The 24589-nt window shown below is 35.8% G+C and overlaps 2 protein-coding genes across 5 annotated transcripts in view; one reads left to right on the forward strand and one right to left on the reverse strand.

Moving 5' to 3' along the window:
• Positions 1-14333: 14333 nt before the first annotated feature.
• FPGT (fucose-1-phosphate guanylyltransferase) lies at positions 14334-24356 on the reverse strand. 2 transcript variants are annotated; one of them, NM_001204806.2, is made up of 4 exons: positions 23993-24074; positions 22544-22711; positions 20650-20742; positions 16086-17530 (listed from the first exon to the last, which is right to left on the reverse strand). In NM_001204806.2, the coding sequence occupies exons 1-4, from the start codon at positions 24072-24074 to the stop codon at positions 16086-16088; spliced, it is 1788 nt and encodes a 595-aa protein (NP_001191735.2). The 2 variants fall into 2 exon arrangements, with proteins under 2 accessions (XP_017201015.3, NP_001191735.2); XM_017345526.4 differs by lacking the exon at positions 20650-20742 and having other exon boundaries at positions 14334-17530; positions 23993-24356.
• The window catches only part of LRRIQ3 (leucine rich repeats and IQ motif containing 3), a 161010-nt gene continuing 160643 nt past the window's right edge, over positions 24223-24589 (forward strand). For all 3 annotated transcript variants that reach the window (XM_051856361.3, XM_089337196.1, XM_089337195.1), the window contains exon 1: positions 24223-24362. The gene's annotated coding sequence lies outside the window, so the exon portion shown is untranslated. The remainder of the gene's footprint in view (positions 24363-24589) is intronic.

A 24589-nucleotide genomic window follows, 5' to 3' on the forward strand; every position in this document is an offset into this window, starting at 1 on the left:
CCCTTAAGAGATATTTGTATTATTTGGAATTACTAGCATTAATCATTTATACAAAGTAGTTGGTACTCTAGGAATAATTTACAGAATCAGATTTTTCCAGAATCTGTTAAAAACCTCATGTACTATTGGGCCGGCATAGTGGCAAAGTAGATAAAGCCACTGCCTACGATGTCAGCATTCCCTATGGGCTCCTGTTCCTTTCCCAGATGCTCCACTTCCAATCCAGCACCCTGCTCCTGCCATCCACGTTGGAGAAGAGGATGAAGCTCATGGCTTTCTCCCCTCCCAGCCCTGGCTCTTGCAACTATCTTGGGAATAAATCAGCAGACGGAAGACCTTTTCTCTCTCTCTCTCTCTCTCTCACCCCCCTCCCCCCCGCTTCCCCGAAACTCTGATATTCAAATAAATAAATAAACATTTAAAGAAAACATATATTTACTAGGACCTATTCATGATCAACTCAGAATCTACTGCATTAGGCCCTTGAATTAGGAGCAAAGAAAACAAAGCAACAAAGCTTGGAAAAGTGATTTGGATACAGCTTGTCCATAAAACAATTATAGGATAGAGTCTCTACCTATAGTTTATAGCATAAATTGGTATTTTAAAATCTAATTTACTCTACAAAGTGGCTTTGATGAGTGCTAAGTGACTGGTACAAAAAGCATGCAATATAAGAAGAAGAAAGGGTTACATCGGCCTGGCTACAGAGGATTTTTGAACATGGCATGAATTGAAACAGGTCTTGTCACCTGTGAAGTTTTTAAAATCCTAGTCTTAGGGAAAAAAAATAACTATTTAATCTGTAGAATGTGATAAATTGAGAGCTTGGACACAATTTATATCGTTACATCACTTCAGAGGATTCAGAGAATTTATTAAGATGATGTTCATTAAAATCCCTATTATTGCTCTACACAGTAAAACAAATTAAAGAAAACTGATGGGACCAATGTAATTTAAATTTCAACCTGAATTTTTTTAGACTAAAAATTGATGAGGCTAAATTAGAGGAAGTCATAAATACCAAATGACAGTGAAATTACATAAAGAGGCAGCAATGGCAGAAATTATGAACAGGAAAGATAAAGAGTTTCAAAATGAAAAAAAAAGCCAAATCAAAAGCGCTTAGAAAAGCTAAGAAAACTATAATTACTGGAGGAGAGAAGCACCTGGGCAGTGACATATGTCAGTCTTCCATGACTCAGAGTAATGCATGAATTACATATGAATTCATGGTGTGTTGAGGAAAGGGAGTAAACAGAAGTACTGTTTTACTTTTAATTCTTTCAAATTAGCTTTTCCTTTATTTGAGGTAGAAAGAGAGAAGCAGCCAGACAGACAGACAGGCAGATTGTTCCCATCTGCTGGTACACTCCTCAAAGTCTCTGAACATAAAGACTGAGCCAAGGTTAAAGCAGGGAGTCAAGAACTCAATCCAGGTATTTCAAGTGAGTGGCGAGAACCCAATTATTTCTGCCATCATCACTGCTTTCCGAGATCTGCATTGGTAGAAGCTGAATCAGAAGCTGCAGCCAGGAATCAAACCAGGCACACCAATGTGGGATGTGGGCATCTTAACCACTAGGTTACTTGTCCTCTCCTAAACAGGAAAATAATTTTATGAAGAGCATACAGTTTGCTTCAAGTCAATATGATTATGTATGAAACGTAATGGTCAATACTGGGCACCCATCTCATTATCATAAAAGAAGAAAGATCAGTGGAAGGAAACTTCTCTAGGGAATGTAGAAATGGGTTATGAAATATATTTTGGTTAAACTTAATAATTTTAAATATTCTCTAGATACTCCTTTAATAACACCCTTAAATTTCCCTAGTATCATAATTAAATAGGTAGAATGTTTTCACCCATTTGACATGTTTCCTTGTTTCATTTCTTTCTAGTAACTTTTATCAATTATTTCAGAGTCCTATTTCTCAGTGATACTTGGTGTTCATGTATCTGGACTTTTGTTTTAATGAAGATCACAGTGAGTTCATGGTCAAGCTTATAACAGATAAAAGACTGTCCATTTTTTATACTTTGTCCTTTGTTGAACTTTATCCTTACTATGTAGTAATATTTTTTATTTTATTCACTGAAAATCTTCATTTTATTGTTTTAGCTAATGTCTTAGTACAGCTGTAAAACATGCATTCATTTAAGTATTTTGGTTGTTGCTGATATTTTCCTACTAAGAGCCATAAAGAAAAAGTTTATACTTGTAACTTACTATATAAAATAACTTTATTACTTCTTAAAATTAGACTAATATAATAATATTAGATGTGTCATTTGTACATCAGTAAAAAAAGCCACTTGAATACTGAAGGTTAAGTTCAGCACATATAATGATAAACTATTTTAAAGACAAAAGGTAACTATTCACGTGTAAACCAAACCATATCCCAGATATATGCAGAATAAAAAGAATACAAAATCTAAGACTAAATGGTAAAAGTTTGAAATCTAATCTAATTTTTTTTCTCAGGTTGAAAGTAAATAAGCCCCCATACAGTATATGTACTATGTTAATTCACTTATGAAATTTCACTTTTCTAGTTCACACCGGCTTCAATTCAGTACAGTTCAATATGCTTTGTTCATGGTTAAGCTGTCACATGAATGGACATTTTCCTTTATAATGCTTTGTTAGGAAGTACTCTTTGAGGGGGACACTGGATTTTTTTTCTTGTCTCCAGATTACTTACCATTCATCGGGATCTACAGTGAACTTTGTCATTTGGTAACCAACTACAGAGAATATTACTCCCATAACACAAATATACATACAACCTCTCTTCTTCTCTCTCAGATTAATTATGTTAATTTGGTGAGTGTTTAATTTCTTAGAAGGAATCTGAACTTCAAATGACTTCTCAATCTATTCTTATATTCATACACTACCCTTCAGATAGGCCCCTTCTATGCACGAGGTACTGTCTCCTGCAAATCTTCATATATGCTGTTCCTGCTGGCAGAATACATTCCCCTCTCTGTCTTCTCCTCTTCACTGTATAAACAACCAAAACTGGTCAAGTCTTACCTTTCCTTCAGGTCTCGGCTTAAATGTCACTTCCCTTGAGAGGTCTTTCCTGATCGCGTAGTTTCTGTTAGTTCCTTCTGTTGACTTCTCCAATAATAAAGTGCATTTCCTTTGTTGTCCCTTTAGTCTCAACTTATTCCAACGTTTTTGTTTTATCATCAAATAAAATGGAAAAATTCTAAAAATAAAGAATAAAATATTCCTAATATCCATCAAAGACCCTAATTAACACATAAGGCACAATTAACGTATGACATATATTTGAATTTTTGAGAAGCTGTAGCAGTGACTTATGTAAATTACCTAAATAGTTATTAACTTTTGAGTAAATCATGTAGATTAACTATTTCAAAAAATATACATATGAACGTGTCTTTTGTTTGTTATGTTTACTCTGACTTCCTCTGTAAAAGATATAAAACGATCTATCATCATTATGCTAGGTGCTTGGCTCTCTATTGCATCAGGTGATTTATTTGATATGGAATAAAAGTGTTCAGGATCTAGATGTTTACTTTATCTGCCTTTCTTTTCTCTATCCTAAATTTAGCATTTTTCTGGTCATTACACATTATGAGTATAACATCCATTATAAAAATATACCATATGCTAGTAATATCCTCTCTACTACTATTCCTTTCTCTCTATGAATAAAAATATCTCATCATTAGGGAACATGTTGAATAAGTCAATAAAATAATTCTTATAGTTAATTTTTATTTAAATGAGATGGTAGACTGATGTTTAAATGCTAAACAAAATACAGAAATTATAAACATGGGGTGAGCATTTGGTCTAGTGGTAAAAATGACTACATCCTATTTCAAAGTGCTTGGGTTCAATATTTGCCTCTGGTTTCTGAATCCAGCTTCCTGCTACTGTAGAGTCTCAAAGCAGTGATTATAACAAGCAATTGAGCCCCTACCATCCATGTGGGATCCTGGATTGGTTCCTGGCTTTGGCCTTGGCCCATCCCTGGCTATTAATGGTATTCAGGGAGTGAATCAGTAGATGGGAGCACTACTCTGTCTCTCACATAAAAACTTGAATAAATAAATACATTGTAATCATAAAAGATTGAAGAATTCAAAACAATAAAGTTACATATACATGTCATTTTAGAAGAAAGCTAAAATGCAGATGTTTAAGTAGAATATGGAATAAATTTTTGCAGTTGCCAAAAGCACATATTTGGACTTAGGTTCTATGGAATCAAAGGGAGGCAGGAGTTCTCTCAGTTTGGGGATTCTTTTTTTTTTTTTTTTTTTTTTTTGACAGGCAGAGTGAACAGTGAGAGAGAGAGACAGAGAGAAAGGTCTTCCTTTGCCATTGGTTCACCCTCCAATGCAGGCGCACCACGCTGATACAATGGCAGGAGCCAGGTACTTACCCTGGTTTCCCATGGGGTGCAGGGCCCAAGTACTTGGGCCATCCTCCACTGTACTCCCTGGCCACAGCAGAGAGCTGGCCTGGAAGAGGGGCAAACGGGACAGAATCCGGCGCCCCGACCGGGACTAGAACCCGGTGTGCTGGTGCCGCAAGGCGGAGGATTAGCCTAGTGAGCCACGGCACCGGCCTCAGTTTGGGGTTCTTTAAGGGATCTTTGATGCATTCAGTTGGAACCCCACCCCTGCTCCCAAATATGACTTCAGTCAAGGAACAATTAGAAGCAAACTTGTCATACTTAGCAGAAATAAAAAAAGAAAGGAAAACATTTCCTGAAAAGTTATCACTGTAAAAATACTCACTATGGATGTGCTCCTTGGTATACCAGTGTCTGGTAAACTAGAGAACCTCATTATTGAACATAGTCTGTGGATTTTCTTAAGGCAAATGCAGACTATGTAGGAAGCGCCATTTATCATTGGCCATGGGGAACCTCTAGAAGGTATTTTTCCAAGGACAATGACCAGTAAACAATCAAACTTAATCATACATAAAGAAAACACAGGATAAACAAGCACCAGAAACAGAACCACAGATTGTGAACTTATAACAATTTATGAAACAACTTTGCTTAATTACCACACTTAAATGAGAAAAAAATCGAGATACAATGATAAATATATTTCCAAACAACAGGCATCTCAAAAAGAGACACTGCAGTTTTAAATAAAAGAAAAACCTTATGAATTAAAATAACAAAAAAGAAGAAATTATGATTGTATCTTTCCCAAAATATGCTAACAATTTTCTATAATTAAATTTTGTATGCATTTCAAATTCACATCCGTGGTTGTAATCTGAAAAGCAAAAATATACAAACTAAAAATATTGTTAACCTTAATAAAATATTAATATTTTAAATGTTACACATTTTCAGTTTGAGATATGAATGAAATTATTGAAAATCATGTTTTCAACATAAAGTCCTCTTCTTTCCCAAGTTGCTTAAGCTTCATTATTTCTGATATCTGAGCATAATATTGAAAATAAATGTATTAATTTTGCTTTAGTTATACTCAAATACACATGAAATTAATGCTCAATGAAAAATATAGTTAGCAATGGATACCTATTATTCCTTGATTCCTTTCTTTAACAAACTTAAGAATCCTATGATGATGATATATTTTGTGTACTTCTTGGAATAAATAATGTACAGAAATCATTCAAATGAATATTCAGTGGGATGCCATCTGGCTTTCATGTGAATTCATGAATATTTTAGCTTGTGCAGCTAGTCAAATGTGAAATCTGGCACTGGGGGTTTTCATGCAGATTTGTGAAAGTATTATAAAAATTTGCTTCTGTAAATCAATGACACATCTTCTATAGTTTCTTTCATTGTGAATAGAGACCACCTAAAATATGTACACTATTGCATAATTTCATAATTATTTTGGAAATAATAACTGAACTTGAATTAGGACTGCATGTTTTGTTAAAATAGTTTTATATAAAAAAGAGAATTTTGGCATTGTGTTGGACTTTACTGAATATTGTAGTAGACACTGTGATGTGGCATCCAGATCTTCTTTGATGAAGGGTTTGTTACCTTCACTTCTGGGAGTGCTGTCAGCAGACAGCCTTCAGCTGTCAGCCCCATTCACAAATTGTCTCAGTCACAGAGAGCTGTATGACCCAAGGAAATTCTTTCCAGATGCCCATATCAAATGTTGACTGCTGTGTAGTATACATCCTGGCCACTTACATCCAGTTCAGGTTAACAGTAAAGTGCCATGCTAGCACAAAGGTGCTGTTGGAATCAGCCAGTTGAGGCTGTCATTGGGTTTACATCCCAGAGTGACTACTCTCTTCTGCTTAATCATGCTCTGTCCTCTTCCTGGAACAATAATTAATCCCAAGAAAATACTTTACCTTAAGAAACATGCTGCAGTCTAAATTCCATCTCAGATTCCACTTTCCAGTTAATACAACCTGCAACCATTATCTAGATCTACCTCTTACCTAAAACAAGAAATCAGGAAGACCTCTTGGTAAATAGTCTCACTGTCACTTTGCTTAAATATTTCTGTATTAAGAAGCTTATTGTCTCATAAAGGAACCTGTTCTAAATATTGAAAAAAATCATTTATAATGTATATGAAGATTTTCTTGTAACAATACAAAAAATTTATCATCTTGCTGCTTTCCTCATTAAAAAAAAGAAAATAAAAATTTAACACACTCTCATAATTTATAAAAGAATCACTTTTAACATTTTGAGAGTTATGCTTTGATAATTAAAAATATAGATTTGAGAACTGATAACACAGAATGGATAATATCCCAAAGGAGTGATGTTGATAGAGCCATACAAACCCAAAGGACTATGATCTCCTAATGATATGAGGTAAGAATGATGATGAGAACTTAAAGAGTTTTAAAAAGGTGACTAATGAATTAGGAAAATAACCAGTAGCATAGGGTTCCTTGAAACCAAATAAATAATGCATATCAAAGAAGGGATGATTAAGACAAATGCTGTTGAAATGGTATGAGTCCATGAATGTCCAATGGACTGGACTTAGCAAAATGGAGAGACTAGAAGTCTTTAGAAGGACAAATTCAGGAGGTAGGGAGAGAGGCTAAAAGCCTGAATCGGGTCAAAGAGGGAATAGGAATACAGATAATATATTTTGGAGGATTTTAAAGTAAAGGGAGAAAAGAAATAAAGTAATGGCTGACGGAAGTGGAGTGAAAAAAGTTTATTTTTTTAATTGTGAAAATAACAGTGTATTTGTGTATTGAAGAGAATGATCCATTGGGTGGGTGGGTGCGGGTGGGTAATGACAGAGAGAAGAAAGAAAGAATTGCTGAAGTGATGCCCTTGTTCATTAGAATGTAATGTTCCAAAGAAATTGCAACATTTCATTGGCCACAATTGTTAAATTATGGTACTTTGGAAAATTCAAAATATATACCCACTTGAAGATTAGCAAACTCAGAAATCATCTAGTGTACTTCTAGAACTTGTTTCAGAAATTGTAGCCTCTAAGAACCAAAGGAATCACAGAAACAAGAATAGTGTCTGCAAATACTAGCTGATAGAATAAAAAAGGGAGAGAATGATCCAACATGGGAAGTGAGATACACAGCAGACCCATAGAATGGCAGATGTCCTAAACAACACTCTGGCCTCAGAATCAGCCCTTAAGGCATGCGGATCTGGCTGAAAAGCCCATGAGAGTATTTCAGGCATGGAAAGCCAAGACACTCTGCAGAAAAAAAAAAAAACAAAACAAAACAAAAAAAAAAAAACAAAACCTAAATGAAAGATCTCTGTGAGTGAGATCCCAGTGGAAAGAATGGGTCATCAAAGAAGGAGGTACCTTTCTCTGAAGGGAGGAGAGAACTTCCACTTTGACCATGGCCTTGTCTAAATATGATCAGAGTCAGTGAACTCAGGGGGCTTCCATAGCCTTGGCAGCTCATGACAAGAGCCTAGGGTGATTACTGATGCCATAAACAAGAATGTCAATTTGTTAAGTCAACAACAGGAGTCACTGTGCACTTACTCCTCATGTAGGATCTTTGTCCTTAATGTGCTGTACATTGAGATTTAATGCTATAACTAGTACTCAAACAGTATTTTTCACTTTATGTTTCTGTGTGGGAGCAAACTGTTGAAATCTTTACTTAATGTATGCTAAACTGATCTTCTGTATATAAAGAGAATCGAAAATGAATCTTGATGTGAATGGAAGGGGAGAGGGAGTGGGAAAGGGGAGGGCTGCGGGTGGGAGGGACGTTATGGGGGGGAAGCCATTGTAATCCATAAGCTGTACTTTGGAAATTTATATTCATTAAATAAAAGTTTGAAAGCAAAAAAAAAAAAAAAAAAAAAAAAAAGAAATTGTAGCCTCCTTGGTGTCACAGGTATACCATAGCAAAGACGGAGAAAAGACAAGACTACAGAGCCTGATGGCATATTCTCACAGGGGTAGGCAATAGATGCATCAAAATCAGTTGATAAGAGTGTTTTCATAGATTTTGTAGCCAAAAATAGCTTCATATTTCACTTATTCATAGAACCATTAAAATCAGTTAATAGCCTTCCCATCATTCCAGGAATTACAATCTAGAAATAAGCAACAGATGTCATTGTATAGAATAGGTTTGCAGCAAGACTATGTGGCCAATCAAACACTAATAACAAGGCTACTTTTTGGTTACAACAGTCTCCCTTATAGCCAACCTTAAAAATTAAAGGAGCTGTCATATAGCATGGGATTAAAACTTTTTCATGAGAGCAGATCTTGGCAATAAAATGTTCTTTGGTTCTGTTGAGTATTCTCATGTTTCTGGATATTGTGATCAGCTTAGTGTTTATAATAATGTCTTAAAAGAGCAGAACTTGGCAACTTAATAGAATGAGAATGATTTAAGTTCCTGGGCATAATTTAGGCATCTTGTACATACATGTGATGTGGGGAGAAGTTGGCCAGGGGAAGAGAAAAAGAGTGGTTACTGAGAACATTTTGTATTGCAATAAAATGGCTAAAGAAGAAATTCTTGATGATCATAATACCAAAGGAACTCTACGAACATTATTATTCAATGCATTCTTATTATTCCGTTATTGTGGTATAGGTCCTTCTCTTTTCTCCTGTCACCTTCCTTAATAGTCCCAATTATTCTGAGGAACTTGCTACTCACACAATTTGTATGAGAGAGACCTTTCTTCTGGAGCAGGAGGTCTAAGAGGAAAAGTCTGAGATTAACATAGTGAAAACTGTACACCTAACTCTTAGAATTATGAGAAAAATCACAGAGAACCCTAAACAAAAGGTGGTTTTTAAGATGGTGATTATCAGAAATTTCAGACAATGGAGAATGGAGAATGTTTGTACATCTATGGGACTTAGGATAAAGATTGAAATAATGTTGCTTACATTTAAAAGGGAAGCAAAATTTTAGTTGACATATGATACAGTAAATATGAAAAATGTAAACAAACATTAAGTGTGGTGAAGTATTGTTGACTATCAATAGGCACATCTTCATAAAAAGGGTGTAGAATGTTGAAAGTTAGTATGGATCATCTCTAAAGTCATTCTTCAATGGAAAAAATGGCATAGAAAAAGAAATCAGTGAAGCAAGCCTGGGTAGTCACAATATTTTTTTCCACCCAATGTTAGCAACCCCATGCTAATCTTTTAAAATATCTTTGTTTTGCAGTCTCTACAACTTTGCCTTCATGTACAAAGATAAAATTCCAAAAAGTTTATTTTTACCATGTATAAAAAAGAGGCTATGTCATTGAAAAAGGCTACTGTGTTAGCATAGGTAACTGTATTAGCTCAGAAGAGTTGAGAAAACCGAATGGATTTCGTTTGTGCATTCAATGTACAAACTATACTGCCTGAAGAACTGGAAAGGACAAAATATGTGAGGAGTCATGGAATACTTCCAGCCTTTGCCTTGAACAATTTTTGCACGATTGGGTCAGTTATCTAGATGCTAGATATCATCAGGATTGTAAGAGAAATACAAGAGAGCTCTACATGGAGTAACCTATTTAATTTTTCCAGTGAGGGAGGAATTTGAGGCAAGCAAGGGCATATCCAAATTAACCATTCAGTGTTGGATATACTAAGATGATTGATAGAATTTCAAAAGTATTATAAATGAAACATATAATAGGAATATCCTGATGAAATAATACTGTTAAAATTTTATTTCTGCTTATTTACTTTTATGCTTTGGATAATTACAGCTTGCTTATAGCCTAGTGATATGTAGACAGATTTTAGAGATAAGAAAAAAGGATAATTTCACAAATTATCTTTTACTGAATTCATGAGAAACATTTATTTTATACATTTGTAAAAAAGTAAAAAAAAAAGAATTTCTCTAAAACTGTATACTTTCTCCCTTTTTCCTCATAGGCTAGTTTGCAGAAACTTTTTATTTACTAGACAATTGTTAATTAGAAGTGCTATCATCTTTAATCATGTATAATGAATGATGTTCTTATTAAATTTCATTAAAAATTTATTCCACTGACATGATTAGTAGTTTTATAAGCCAAGTTATACCCTTGTAATTGTGCTTTACATTTAAAATTTGTTCTTGTACTACTTGTTATGATCACAGTTATTTCTTTGTGTAGTCAAAGATTTCTAGTTCTAGGTTTACTAAAACTGTTTGAAACTTCTCTGAAGAATAGTATATTGGTGTTGGTGAATATAATTTACTTTTGCAAACCCCAAGGCTAAAAATAATAGGAAAGAAATCAATCATGTATAACCTCATTGAGCAGCACAACGTTTTTCAACCTCAAATGAAATGAACACTTACTTGATTTCAACAGAGTTGTGTTCTAAAAGGTTTTTGCCTCAAGATGTAAATTATTTAATTCTTTCTGGGTACTGCAACGTTCTCCTTCTAGGAAGAGGTAAATTATAACTATCTTGAACCATGTGTATGTTCTTAAGGTAGGAAGAGTGGATACTGGGGAAGAAATTTTTAAAAATTATTCACTTACTCAGGTTACATAGATTCAAAGTTTTGGTTGCAACAAAGGTTCGAAAAATCTTTAAAGAAGTTGATGATCCAACAAGCATATCAATAACGCATATTGAACAGTGCCCAAAGAATATATGCGTTGGAGTTTAGATCGTTTTAGCAATGCAATAAAGCACAATTGGAGAAACTAATGGCAAATAGCTGGGAAATGACACCAGCAGATATATTGCACCAGTCTGCAGCAATCAGAAATGAAATGCTCTGCCTGAATGGCTGAGATTCTATAAGAGCACTTTTAAAAATTGCATTTATTTAAAAATGGGGGTGGGGGAGAATCTTTTCCATTCACTGGTTATCTCCCAAAATGCCACAACAGTCAGGGATGGACAAGGCTGTAGCCAGGAGCCAGGAACTCCCTCTGGGTCTTTCACATGGATGGCAGGGACCAAAGTCCTTGGGCCATCATTTGTTGCCTTCCTAGGCAAAGGCACTAGGACTACAACTATCATCTGATTGAGGATGCAAATTTTCCAAGGGGTGGCTTTTGTTTTTTTGCTGAGACACAACACCATCCCCAGTGGCTGAAATTTATATGATGGGTGATTAAGAGATTCCCTCACTCAGAGACTATAAAAATATAGCCTATTTGTTTAGCCAGCCCAGAAGGAAACATTAACACTGTTTCATTTACTTGTATTGACAATAATGCCTTTGCTATGGACATGTTAAACATAAATGTCATTTAACCCTCTAACATATGTATATATAAGTTCACAAGTGAAATACTGAGATATCATCAAGATGTTTCTGTAGTTTCTATATATTAACTACCACAAATAAAACATGTGGTATTACAAAAAAGTTAGTTAATTCTTGATACAGATGAAGACTAGGTTTTAGTTAGCTGAGCAAAAAAGAACATTTGAAATCTTTCACTTTTGAGCATATAGTAGTATTTTCCACTTTTCCTTTCCATTCTGGGCCTACCATTGCTCACATGCAGAGGGCCTCATGGTATATATGAATGATGTCTCTGATATTGTGTAGTACATATAAGAACTGTGATACCCATGCCTATATTTTGTAGCAGGCCAAGTTTTAATTTTGGCTCTACTGCTGAATCTGGTAATTATTATATAACATTTATTATATTCTGTAGCTTAGCTACAGAAGATAAATAGATCACTAAAGGTTGTGGAAGTTAATACTGGATTCACATTATCAAACTTCTGCCATTTTTAGGGAATCACTTGGATTTCTGAAGCTTTATTTTAACTCACTATACACTGTTTTCTATTTATGTCTTGCTTGGGTTAAAGAAAAAAAAAGTTATCAAAGAATGGATTTTTTCCCATGAACTTCTTGATCACTACTAACAATCGGCTCATCAAAAAGCTTGTTAATTACAAACAAACCTTGTTGCAGTTTCATAAACCTAAAATATGTGAACTGCTAGGATTTTATAAATTAAAAATGATAAAAATGATAAATGGAGATATGTTTAATTTTATATTTATACATGCAGGCCTCCCAATTTTTGGCTGATAAAATTCAGAAAAGAAAATTAACTGAATCTTTTTTATAATAAGGGTAAATGAAAAACCAGAAAAATTCTGATTATAAAATGTACTCATTTTTTATACAAATGCCCTCCTTGGACATATCAACCTGCACATTCCACTTAGAGCGATTTTCTTCTCTCTCTCTTAGACCCTTTTAATAAAACATACACTTAAGTTAGTTATTTCCTAATTCACCTTCTTCCACATTTCAGCATCTCTGAAAATAAAATGTCTTACAATTCATAGTGTTTTTAAGCAGCTATTAGCCAGTTAGCAATAGACATATAGTTACTATTTCCTCATGTGTGACTTGGTTACAGCTGTGCATATGATTATAACTTCAACTGAATCACACTGTTGAAGGTATATGTATATTTCTTTTTTTTTTTTTTTATTTGACAGGTAGAGTTACAGAGAGAGAGAGAGAGAGAGAGAGAGAGAGAGAGAGAGAGGTCTTCCTTCCGCTTGTTCATCCCCCAAATGGCCGCCACGGCTGGCACTGTGCCAATCCGAAGCCAAGAGCCAGGTGCCTCTTCCTGGTCTCCCATGCGGGCACAGGGGCCCAAGCACCTGGGCCATCCTCCACTGCCCCCCTGGGCCACAGCAGAGAGCTGGACCGGAAGAGGAGCAACCGGACTAGAACCCGGTGCCCATATGGCAGACGGAGGATTAACCAAGTGAGCATGGCGCCAGCCGGGTACATGTATATTTCTACATATGAAGCAATACATTCAAATGCAAGAGACACTGGCAAATCAGGTCACATTTTTTAAAAAATGTTTATTTAATTTATTTGAAAGAGTTACAGAGAGAGGTAGAGACAGAGAGAGATCTTCCATCCACTGGTTCACTCCCTAGATGGCCACAACAGCCGGAGCTGCGCCTATCGGAAGCCAGGAGCCAGGAGCTTCTTCCAGGTCTCCCACGTGGGTGCAGGGTCCCAAGGTCCTGGGCCATCTTCTACTGCTTTCCCAGGCCATAGCAGAGAGCTGGATCCGAAGTGGAGCAGCCGGGATTTGAACTGGCGCCCGAATGGGATGCTGGCATTGCAAGCCAGGGCTTTAACCTGCTGCGCCACAGCGCCGGCTCCTCATGTCACATTTTAAAGTTACTACAATCCATACATTGTGCATGGTAAGACAAAAATTTAAGTGAAATACAGTACTGAACATTTGATGAGTAACAAATCCTCTGACAAACATCCTCTGAAAGCTCTTTAGTAAATTTTAAATACTAGCTGCCATATATTTTTCTTCCTAGAAATAATTTTGAAAAATCATACACACACACACACACACACACACACAGAGGGTTGCAGAAATGCCACTTCTGATTTATCAATTATTTTCATATTGACATGTTACCATGACATCAATTTGTTGGATCCTCCTACTGACTTTTAATAGATGCCACCTCTCATCTAGTGCTATGACATCAAACTGAGGCAAAAATGAAATGGAGACTGGTCAAACAGTAAAGCATCAGCATAAAAATCTGAACAGGTAGAACATCTACAGCTTAGAAATTTTGGACAGTGCTACAGCAAGGCCGTCTTTGGAAAGGCAAACTTACCATTACTTTTGAAAGCACAGAAGATGGTATTGGCTGGGAATGTGGGTGTCAAAAACTCTGAACTGACAGTGCATCAGAAGAGCCTAACACTGAATATGAAACTATAGAAACATCTTGATGATATCTCAGTATTTCACTTGTGAATTTATATATATATGTTAGAGGGCTAAATGAAAAGGTCTCTAATTTAAAGTTTATCTAAAAGATATTTCCAATAAATATAAAAACTTCAAGTAAAAAAAAAAGCATTGCATCATATTTTATTGGTAGTGTTTTCTTTTAGTGGAAAGTAACAGCAATTCACATGACTGATGTCACTTTATATAAAATTAGTCTTCATTTAACAAATGACAAACACATCTTCTCAAAGCTCTGAAAGTAAATTGAGGTATATTAAGCAATAACTACTGTATAGTTTTTATTTTCTCCTTGTGAGATTTTTGAAAAAACAAACACACACATGCATATACATAAGTACTTCATAACTGAGGGTTTCAAACAAGTTACTTTTGGTTTACCAATTATTTTATATTGACATGTTAATACATAAATGAATGTAACACAGATCAGTTCTTATTCCAGTTTGTTCATATTAATTTAACATGAAACTCTGACAACTCTGTGTCTAGTTAATTATTATACTGTGATATGAAGACATTTCTTTTCTGTGCTTTTATTAAAATAGGAATACATAAGTTGGGATTCCAGCCAATTCCAATTTTCTTGAGGTTTTCTCATCTGTGTATTGTGGGTTTTTCTATTCTTTTGTCTTCCTCCTGCTGTTTACCTTTTGGCCAATTACTGCCTCTCAGCTTCATCAACAGTGTATAGAAGGAAAGGAAGAAATGGAAAGCAGAATCAATCCATCTGGCAATTTAACAGTTCTGTTAAAGGAGTTAATGGGAGAGACTGAATGCAATGTCCACAGAATCTCAATTATTCACTTTCTCTACAGATATCTAAGTCATATGTGGGGTTTTCTGTGAAATGAAACTTTGGGGAACAATTATGATAGACAAACACACTGTTCAAGTGTATAGGATACAAAGCACATGCTTTTGTTTCATTTTGACAAAATCAACAAGTGAGATAATTTTTAGCATGGATATTAGTGCTCTGTGTACCTAGCTACCTACTGACTAAAAAAAAGACAACTTTGTGTATGATATAAGCAATGATTTGATTTGAATTTGTCAGCTTTGGATTAGCGTTTGAAAAAGCATTTCTAGAGGCTGGTCACAGCCTAGTGGCAAAGACATCAATGAAGATGCCTGGATTCCACACTGGAGTAGGGTTTGCTACCCAGTTCCAATTCTGGACTCCAGCTTCTTGCTAACACAGACTCTGGTACGTGGCAGTGATAGCTCAAGTAACTGAGTTCCTACCAATTATGTGCAAGACCAGGATTGAATTCCTGGCTCCAGGTCGAATACCTGGTTATCACAGGCATTTGGGGAATGAAGCCGTGGATGGAAAGCTCTTCTCTCCTCCTCTCTCTCAAAAGTAAATTTAAAAATAATCTTTAAAAAAGGATGTCTACAGTTTTCTAATAGTAATCTGAAAACTCCATGTCATTTTTATTGGTCTATCAAAACTGGTCTACATTTGAAGAAAGAATTGTCAATAAACTCTTAGAATTTTACTGGAACCAAAGCCCAAAAGAAGATGGAGAAATTCTAAAGTTATGTTTAGGAACACACTTCTGAAGTTATTAAAATATTTATTACATAGACAGAACAACAAGCTGCAAAACCATGCTTATTAAAAGGAAAATTTAAATAGTGATAAACAGCCAACATCTCTTTTCTAAAATTATTCTTGAAATATTTTTTCATCAAAAATGATTTCTCTGTATTTTGTATTACTGTTATGCTACAATCATGTTGTAATACAATTTTAAATGACTTCCTGAAACCAAAGAATGTTACAGAAAATGCATAGATTCATAATCTTGCTCAAAGGGGAAAGTATATAACACTTAAGATATCTACAAATCAGACTTTTTATTTAAACTAATTTCTAGAAAAATCTGCTCCCTGTAAGTTATCATGTCTTCTACATCCTTGTAGGCAAGCATTTCTTCAATGGACAACAGCTCATAGCTATTTAAGTTGAATGTTGACTTATTCTTTATCGCACTTAACATTTCTAGGGATGTGGTAACTGAATCACTCAAAGAAGAACAAACTGGGAAAATGCGAGCATTCCACAAACTCAGTTGTGTCTTGTTCCCAGAGAACAGTTCTTCTTTAACTTTAAGATTCCAAATATCTAAGCATGACAGGAAACAGATCCCAAAGAATTGAAGTGACTTTATATCTGACAATATCTTTACATTCTTTTTCAAGTTATCTTGCACTCCAAATGCCATAGTTGAATACTTTAAGTGTCCATTTATCTTCAAGCTTATGGAGCACACAAAAGAACATGGAGATAAGACAGCTTTTGTCATGATATGAGAACCACTAATAATGCAGTTCTCTCCAACTGAGACATCAGGACCCAATCTGGAATACTCCACAACTGAGCCAGGTGCCACGGAACACCTTGAATCCACTATACTCTGAATGATACAGGATGTTTTACCAGAGCACTCTGTTATATTTGGAAAGATGCTAAAAGCCACTGGTTGTAAGCCAAGCTCTGACTTTATATTGTTATCTGAAGTAAAATGAAACAAATATTCTTCAGTTGTTCCAAGGTGATAAAATTTGGAGTTATTAAGAACAACAACATTCAGTGGTGTTCCTTTAAGAAAATGAAATATTCTCTGCCTCATATCTACCAACTCTGACTCTTCCTTAGTGACATTGGATGTGTTTCTGGTGTACTCCACAGTTGCTCCAGGTCCCAAAGCCTGCAGAAAGTCACCATATGCATCTATTTCACAGTTCAGTGTGCCTATTTCTTCATAAAAAGCAAGCAACTTTTTAGCTGATTGATGATCCATATAAAATAGGCTATCTGTGTAAACATATTCCGAATCTAATTTAAGATAGGCAGTATCACCCCCAGCAAAGTACACTGAACTAAAGCTTCCAGGTTTATACACAGCATTATACTGATGCATCTCTTCTATGCTGGGCTTATGAAGGAAACGATGGCAGCACGTGTATTCAACGTCTCTGTATTTTAAATGATTAAAAGGTTCTAAGACAAATACTCCATGTGTTGTACCTACAGATAAACTAGAAGGATGAGCTAAAGCAGTAAAGCCTGGTTTGTCAAACTTAATAAACTCAAATTCTCCAATACCGTAAAGTTCAATATCATCTGCACATGTAACCAGAATTCCAGGATTCATGTGTGAGGGGAAATCAATGTACATGGCTAGTTTTAATTCCAACATCTGATAAATGGGGTCACCAAGAGGTAAAGCAGTGAAAATTTTCCCCAAAGCACTAGCACTGGGAAGGCGTTGACTGTAGCCACCTATAAGATTAAACAAAATATTCATTTAAGAGTATGTTATTATTTAAAATAATTTTTTAATTTTTATTAATATAAAGAGAATAGATTTCATGTATTTTCATAGGTATAAGTCTAAGAAAATAACCATACTTTTCTCCCTCCCTTTTTAAATAGTTTGAAAAAATAATTTCAATCCACTGTATAATCCAGGTTTAATACATTACTAATCATTATTCAACAGGTAAAAAGGAGAAAGACCACAGTTACACAGGAGTATAAACAAGGGCTAAAAACAACAACTATATCACAAGATGTCTATTTCATTCTATTTTTCGTATTCTAGATTAACAATCCAAAATATCTCTAGATATTTAATATATAAAATGAATTACAACTCAGGAAAGAATAATAAAATACAGATTAAAAATTCAAAGAGTAATTATCCTGTTTGAATTTACCATTTGAATTTACCCAGCTTTAGATTTTGGGTTAGGATAAAATTCTAATATAGAGCCTTCAAATTGTTTTGAATAAAATATACAAGTAAAAAGGATCATGAGCTAACACAGAATCTTTTCTCTAAATTTTAAATAATGAATTTCAATGATGTTTAAACTCCTACATCAAGAATGTACTTCAGGGGGCCAAGGCTGTGGTGCAGTGGGTTAATGCCCTGGCCTGAAGCGCTGGCATCCCATAATGGGCGCTGGTTCTAGTCCCAGCTGCTCCTCTTCGATCCAGCTCTCTGCTATGGCCTGGGTTAGCAGTAGAAGATGTCCCAAGTTCTTGGGCCCCTGCACCCATGTGGGAGACCTGGGGGAAACTCCTGGCTCCTGGCTTCAGATCGGCACAGCTCCAGCCGTTGCAGCCAATTGGGGAATGAACCAGCGGATGGAAGACCTCTCTCTCTTTCTCTCTCAGTCTCTCCTCTCTCTGTGTAACTCTGGCTTTCAAATAAATAAATAAATCTTAAAAAAAAAAATGTACTCCAAAGGGAAAAAAATTAACAAAAAAGAGTACCAATTCCAAATTATAATTGTCTATTAAACACTAATTTCCAAATACAGTATCTTTACTCAAGTTATTACATCAACTGAAAAGAATTAAGGTAAATTTATTTGAAACTACTTTAAAATTTATACCTGTTTTTATGTAAATACAACCTTCCTTCTAAAACAAGCATTATATATTTTTTAATTTCTTGAAAAGCATGCCATTTGGGGTAAATTAAATATTTTGCATTACTTTTATAACTAATTATAGGAAGAGGAAGCCTTACTGTTACATAGCAAAATGGGTCAAATAAAAATGATTTCAAACTTGGCTCATCATTTTTCAGTTACTTATCTTTGGGTATATTCTAAGGCAGCAAACGTGGAATGGCACTTGCTTCATCATGTTTTATGAGATCAATAATACATACAAAACACTCAGCACATAGTACGTTCTTCAGTAAATGAGAGCTAATAACTTCTTATTTTCCCTTTTCTGAAGACCAGTCAATAGTAAAATTTAGCATAAGAATGATCTAATTGGCCGGCGCCATGGCTCACTAGGCTAATCCTCCACCTTGCGGCACCAGCACACCGGGTTCTAGTCCCGGTCAGGGCGCCAGATTCTGTCCCGGTTGCCCCTCTTCCAGGCCAGCTCTCTGCTGTGGCCAGGGAGTGCAGTGGAGGATGGCTCAAGTGCTTGGGTCCTGCACCCCTTGGGAGACCAGGATAAGTACTTGGCTCCTGTCATCGGATCAGCGCGGTGTGCTGGCCACAGCATGCCGGCCATGGCAGCCATTGGAGGGTGAACCAATGGCAAAAGGAAGACCTTTCTTTCTCTGTCTCTCTCTCTCACTGTCCACTCTGCCTGGCAAAAAAAAAAAAAAAAAAAAAAAAAAAAAAAAAAAGAAGAATGATCTAATTATGTGTTTTCTGGCATCTAACCTAATTATTACTAAATTCATAATAACATCTTTTATGGAAAAACGTCTTAAAAATGAATTTTTAAAATTTCTATTAAATCTTAAAGACAGAATTCAAATACTTTACTTTGACATAACCTTTAAAAACGATCATTGTTCTGTGTATGAACCATGATTTGGACAGAATTTTAGAAGACTTGTAGATGAGTGATTCTAAAATATATGTCACTGGAATGATGCCAATCCAAGACAATTTTCTTTAGCCTACCAGCACAAACAGAAAAACAAACAGGTTCTCACATAACCAAAATTTTTACACAGATAAATGTATTTAATTAAAATAAACTGTTCTTTATTCTCAGATTTTCTTCATATTTTCTGCTTTAAAAAATATCCTCTCTGTGTGCATTTTTTTCCCTCTACATGCTTGTTTGTCTACTCCATGTCTTCTCTTTGTTTTCCTTTTGTTTTTAAGGAAGAGTCTGCATTAAGACTTAATGGATTAAGCCACCACCTACAATGCTGGTAACCCATATGGGCTCCTCTTGGAGTCCCGGCTGCTCAACTTCCAATCCAGCTCCCTGCTAACACTCCTGGGAAAACAGTAGAGGACAGCCCAAGTGCTTAGACCCCTGCATCCCAGCTCCTGGTTCTTGGCTTCAGTCTGGCCATGCCCTAGACATTGCAGCCATTCAGGGAATGAACCAGCAGATGGAAGACCTCTCTCTCTCTCTCTTTGCCTCTTCTTCTCTGTAACTCTGCCTTTCAAGTAAATAAAATAAATTATAAAAAAAATTTATTGATTGTTGTCTTTGACTACCAATATTCACATAAAATTCAAGGCAGATTGTTTTGGCAAACATCTAGTACTAACAGTACTAAATCAGACTCATACAAAGCAAGAATTCCCTGTAAAGATTTCCTAGGAAAAGTTCACATTTTGATGAGTTCTACCTTAGGAAAGTAAATTTCTAAATGCATACCATAAAATAATACCCAGGAAATGTTGTGGATGTATATGATCTATAATTTTAAGGATATATTTTATGAAAATCAGTATGCTGTTAATAACCTAAAATCCCAAAGAATGAGATATTTGTTTTTAAAGCAAAAAAACTTTAGTTTTGTTTTTAAAGAAGAGATAAGCATTTTCAGGGGAGAAAAAAAAATTCCTAAAGGTAGAATACCACACAAAAATATACAAATTAATAAAGAATAACTTTACCAGAGTGAATTAATAGGATGGTAAATGAGTTCCATTTATCTCCATACAGCTTTTCCAAACATCGAAGAGCACAAAGTGTCGATCCTCCATTTCCTTAAAGTTAAAAAGTATAATTTATTCCATAGAAGTATAATAAAACTTTGAAGTATGGTAAACTTATCTATATTACCTTAAGGATATTACTTGGGCAATAATTTATTATGTAGACAGACAGTAAAGATTTTCGCAAAAGAAAGGCCATCTCAGCAAATAAACAAATAGACAATGAGGGGCAGGAGTTTGGCCAAGTGGTTCGGTGTCTCACTCTAGAGTGCCTGGGTTCCCTATCTGGCTCTAGATCTTGCTAATGTGGACACTGGAAGGTAGTTGGGTTCCCGCCACCCATGTGAATCCTGGATTGAGTTCCTGGCTCTGTGTTTCAGCCCCCAGACCTAGTCCACTGCAGGCATCTGATGGAGTGAACAGCAAGCTCAAGCTCTCTCTCTCACACACATACCCCAATCAACACAAAATTAAAACAGTTAAACTCAGAGAGCAGCCATGTCTCCCCAAAAATAATTTTTTAAATGTTATATAAGTCATAATAATGTTAAGTGCATAATAATGTTAAGCCATAATAAAATGTTAAGTGCAAATTGTCATGAGTATAAATCATAAAAACATTTAAGTAACACTTAAATATGTTAAGTAACACTCACATATGTTAGGTTTCCCATCTAATAATATTTTTAGACCCTGGTTTCCTAAAAATATCTAAATGTAATTTCCATGATAGTTATGTTGGATGTTACTTAATTCTTCTACACTCAGATTTTCATCTACACAATGGGAATAATGAAAGTTCTGATCCCAGAGTGGTGAGAACTAAAATAGAACTGGCTAATTAGGACAACTCTAATTATCATATACAGATATCCAGTAATGACCTAAATGAGGGTTTTGAAATAAATATCCTGACCCTGACCTAAATGAGGGTTTTGAAATAAATATTCTGTGATACTTAAATCAAGAGACTTTTTTTTTTTTTTTTTTTGCTTTCTACATTGTGGTTACCAGAGGTCAAGTATGTATTTTTTTCTGATTTGGTTTCTTCATGTAAACTGCTGAAGAAACTGATACACAGAGGGTGGGGGTAAGGGTCCTACGGATAGGTGCAGAGGAAAATTCACCATCTGAAAAAGTTTTATTAATATTAGTAACAATCTTTCAAATAACATTCTGGAAGCTTTACACAATAACTCATAACAGATAAGAACAGCCTTTTATCTTTCTTAAAAAGAGTCAATTTACATTGGTTTTAAAGTTTGTGAAGGCCCTGGTTGGAGACAGCTAGCTTATCAACTATAAGCAACAGAATCTTAACCCACTGTGCCTTAGCACAAAGCTGGATCAGAAGTGGAGCAGCCAGGACTCAAACCAGCACTCATCCTGGATGCTGCCGCCAGAGTGACTTAACTCACTGTGCCAAAATGGTGACAGCTAATACACAGAGTACAAAAAACAATGTTATGTATGTGAGTGAAATTAACATCTTGAGATTTGGTTATTGTTTACAGCCCTTGTCTGTACTCCTGCAGAATAGTGCTGTTTCTACTTTCCACTGGCTGAATTTTTTCTTTAGAGGAAATTAAGCCTGTGGTTATGAGTAAATTTGAGTAAATTTAAAGTATGTTACCACAAAAATTAAATGAAAAAAAAAAAGAAGGAAAGAAGAGGGAGGTTAAGTGGGTGGGCAGTATCATATGTGCCTAAAATTGTATATGTGAAATACATGAAATCTTTCTCATTATGTAAATAAAAAAGTAAACAAACTAAAAGAAAAAAAAACAGAAGAGGTTTTGAACAATTTTTCTACTCAGAACCTATGTTATAAAACTGTCCACAAAATGCCTACCAATTTTCGCTCCAGCAGGATCAACAAAAACATGGTACTGAGCACCAAGGGGTAATTCCTTTCTTTTCATCTTTTCTGACAGCTGTTGCTTATAAGCAAGTTCCTGTTTTTCATCAGCTGCTGTTATTGCAACTATGTCCCAAAATTCTCCAGCTGCCACAGGTTTGCCTATTTTGAAAAAAGAAATGATTGCAAGTATTATTAGAATTCTCCAGCTGTTACAGGTTTGCTTTTTGGAAAGAAGGAAAAAAGGTAACATTTACTGTCATCTTCAAAATGTATATCCTGCTTTGGGATTTAGGGAATAATTAGTGGCAAGTATGATTCCAAACAGATCTAATGAGGGATGCTCGCAAGGATTTTTTCCCCTCATTTTTATGACTCCCTCCTTTTGTGGTCTATAATCTAGTTTACTTAAAATTTCTGAAATTGCAACCCTTCTTGATTAAAAAATTTCTTTTAATTTGACAAAGGCTATTTTACCTCAATTCTTTAATAAGAAGAAAATACAAGGAAACAAATAAGTGAATCTCCACATTTGAAAGTCAATTTTTATTTATCAGGGCCATTTAGTGTTTGCTGGCTAGGAGAGATTCAACTAAAAGTTCCATTCTTTCAATGTTTCTGTTCATAAATGTTGACACTTTATTTTTATTACCTCCAGATAAGCCACACAAGCTCACATAGGCTATTAGACTATGACACAAAATTCTGGTAACAGAAAAGACTCCAACTGCCTGATGAGCTCATTAAAAGAGAGACTTGCATTTTTGGTACACGGTTGGAACCTCTTCTTTATCCATAAGCCAGCATGAATAAAGGTTTTAATTAGCAAACAATTTATCAACTAGAATGTATAGTCTTGAAAATTTTACTGTTACCCAAGCACTAGTCCCTGTATTTTCCAAGCAGTTATCAAACTCATAACCAATATCATTAGATAGCTATATTGGGAGTGACAAGTAGCATAGTCTGTTTTGTGTTTTATTCCAAATTCTCCAACCCCTTTAATTTTTAATCCGTAATTCTTTCATGTCGTTTTGTTTCCTTTCTCAGTAAGCATTTACATTACAGAACAAATTGCCAAAAAAAAAAGTAAACTCAGATTTGCTTGTGTCATATGCTTCAGATCTTCGAGCTTTAAATAACTTTAATTGATGAACTAATCAAAGCATAACTTCGGATTTATAACTCCACTAATCAGGTTAAAATTTTTCTTCTCTCTCCTCCGTTATTTTATTTTGATTCCTACACTTCTAGGAGTAAACTTAAGAAAAGCAAAATGCATAACGCAAAGGAGGGACCGTAATAAAACAAGAAACTCGAAGCGAACAGTCGCCGTTCCTGGGCCACAGTCGCAGGGTTGCAGGTGAGCAGACAGGAAGTGACAGTTCAGAAAACCTCAAAACACCTCCGCTGCCCGGGAAGACTTGGGTGCCACCTCTGTACCTCTCAGCTTTGAAAACCTCCGTAATTTTCGCTCAGTAGCTTCCCTCAGAGACGCGTCAGAAAAGACCCTAGCGGCTTCCATATCCCAACCTGCGCCGAGACAGCGCAGCACAATACGCATGCGCACTGGGAGGTGACGTGTCCCGGGTCGGCTCGCTTCTGCCCCGCCCTTCCGTGCGTCACGCACGAAACCACGCCCCCGCAGCGCGGGGCTCTGAACTGAAACAGCCATGATGGGGTGAGCCAGACTCCTCGCTCCGTTTCCCTAGCAACAGTCACTGGAGCAGATGGCCACCTAGAGCTTTGTCGGACTGTGCTGGGTCTGGGCCACTTTTTCCCAGCTCAAAAAGCTTTCCTGCCGGTTGACCCGGTGAGTGGTTCAGGTTGGGTAACAGAATTGTTTGAGCCGGCCCGTTTAGGAGAAAGAAATTACAACCTGTCTCCAAACTTTGTGGGGAAAGGCGATTCGTCCTTCCTGGAGGTTTGTTTCAGCCAAGAGCAGTTTCCAAGGACGTTTTGACTGATGATTTCTCACCCCTGACCCCCTCCAGGTCGTCTGGAACCATCTCCCCAGCCCCTAGTCGAAATACGCAATCT

The sequence above is a fragment of the Oryctolagus cuniculus genome, chromosome 7 (assembly GCF_051225735.1).
Source record: "Oryctolagus cuniculus isolate XC-2025 breed Fujian yellow rabbit chromosome 7, ASM5122573v1, whole genome shotgun sequence".
Taxonomy (NCBI): domain Eukaryota; kingdom Metazoa; phylum Chordata; class Mammalia; order Lagomorpha; family Leporidae; genus Oryctolagus; species Oryctolagus cuniculus.

Excerpts from the sequence above, each read along its gene's own strand:
- FPGT (XM_017345526.4), bottom strand. The coding sequence starts at position 24,224 with ATGGCTGTTTCAGTTCAGAGCCCCGCGCTGCGGGGGCGTGGTTTCGTG. Across the intron at positions 22,712-23,992 it reads GAGGTTTTCAAAGCTGAGAG|GCAAACCTGTGGCAGCTGGA; the intron begins GTACAGAGGTGG and ends TTTTCAAAATAG. Across the intron at positions 17,531-22,543 it reads TCCTGCTGGAGCGAAAATTG|GTGGCTACAGTCAACGCCTT; the intron begins GTAGGCATTTTG and ends TTAATCTTATAG.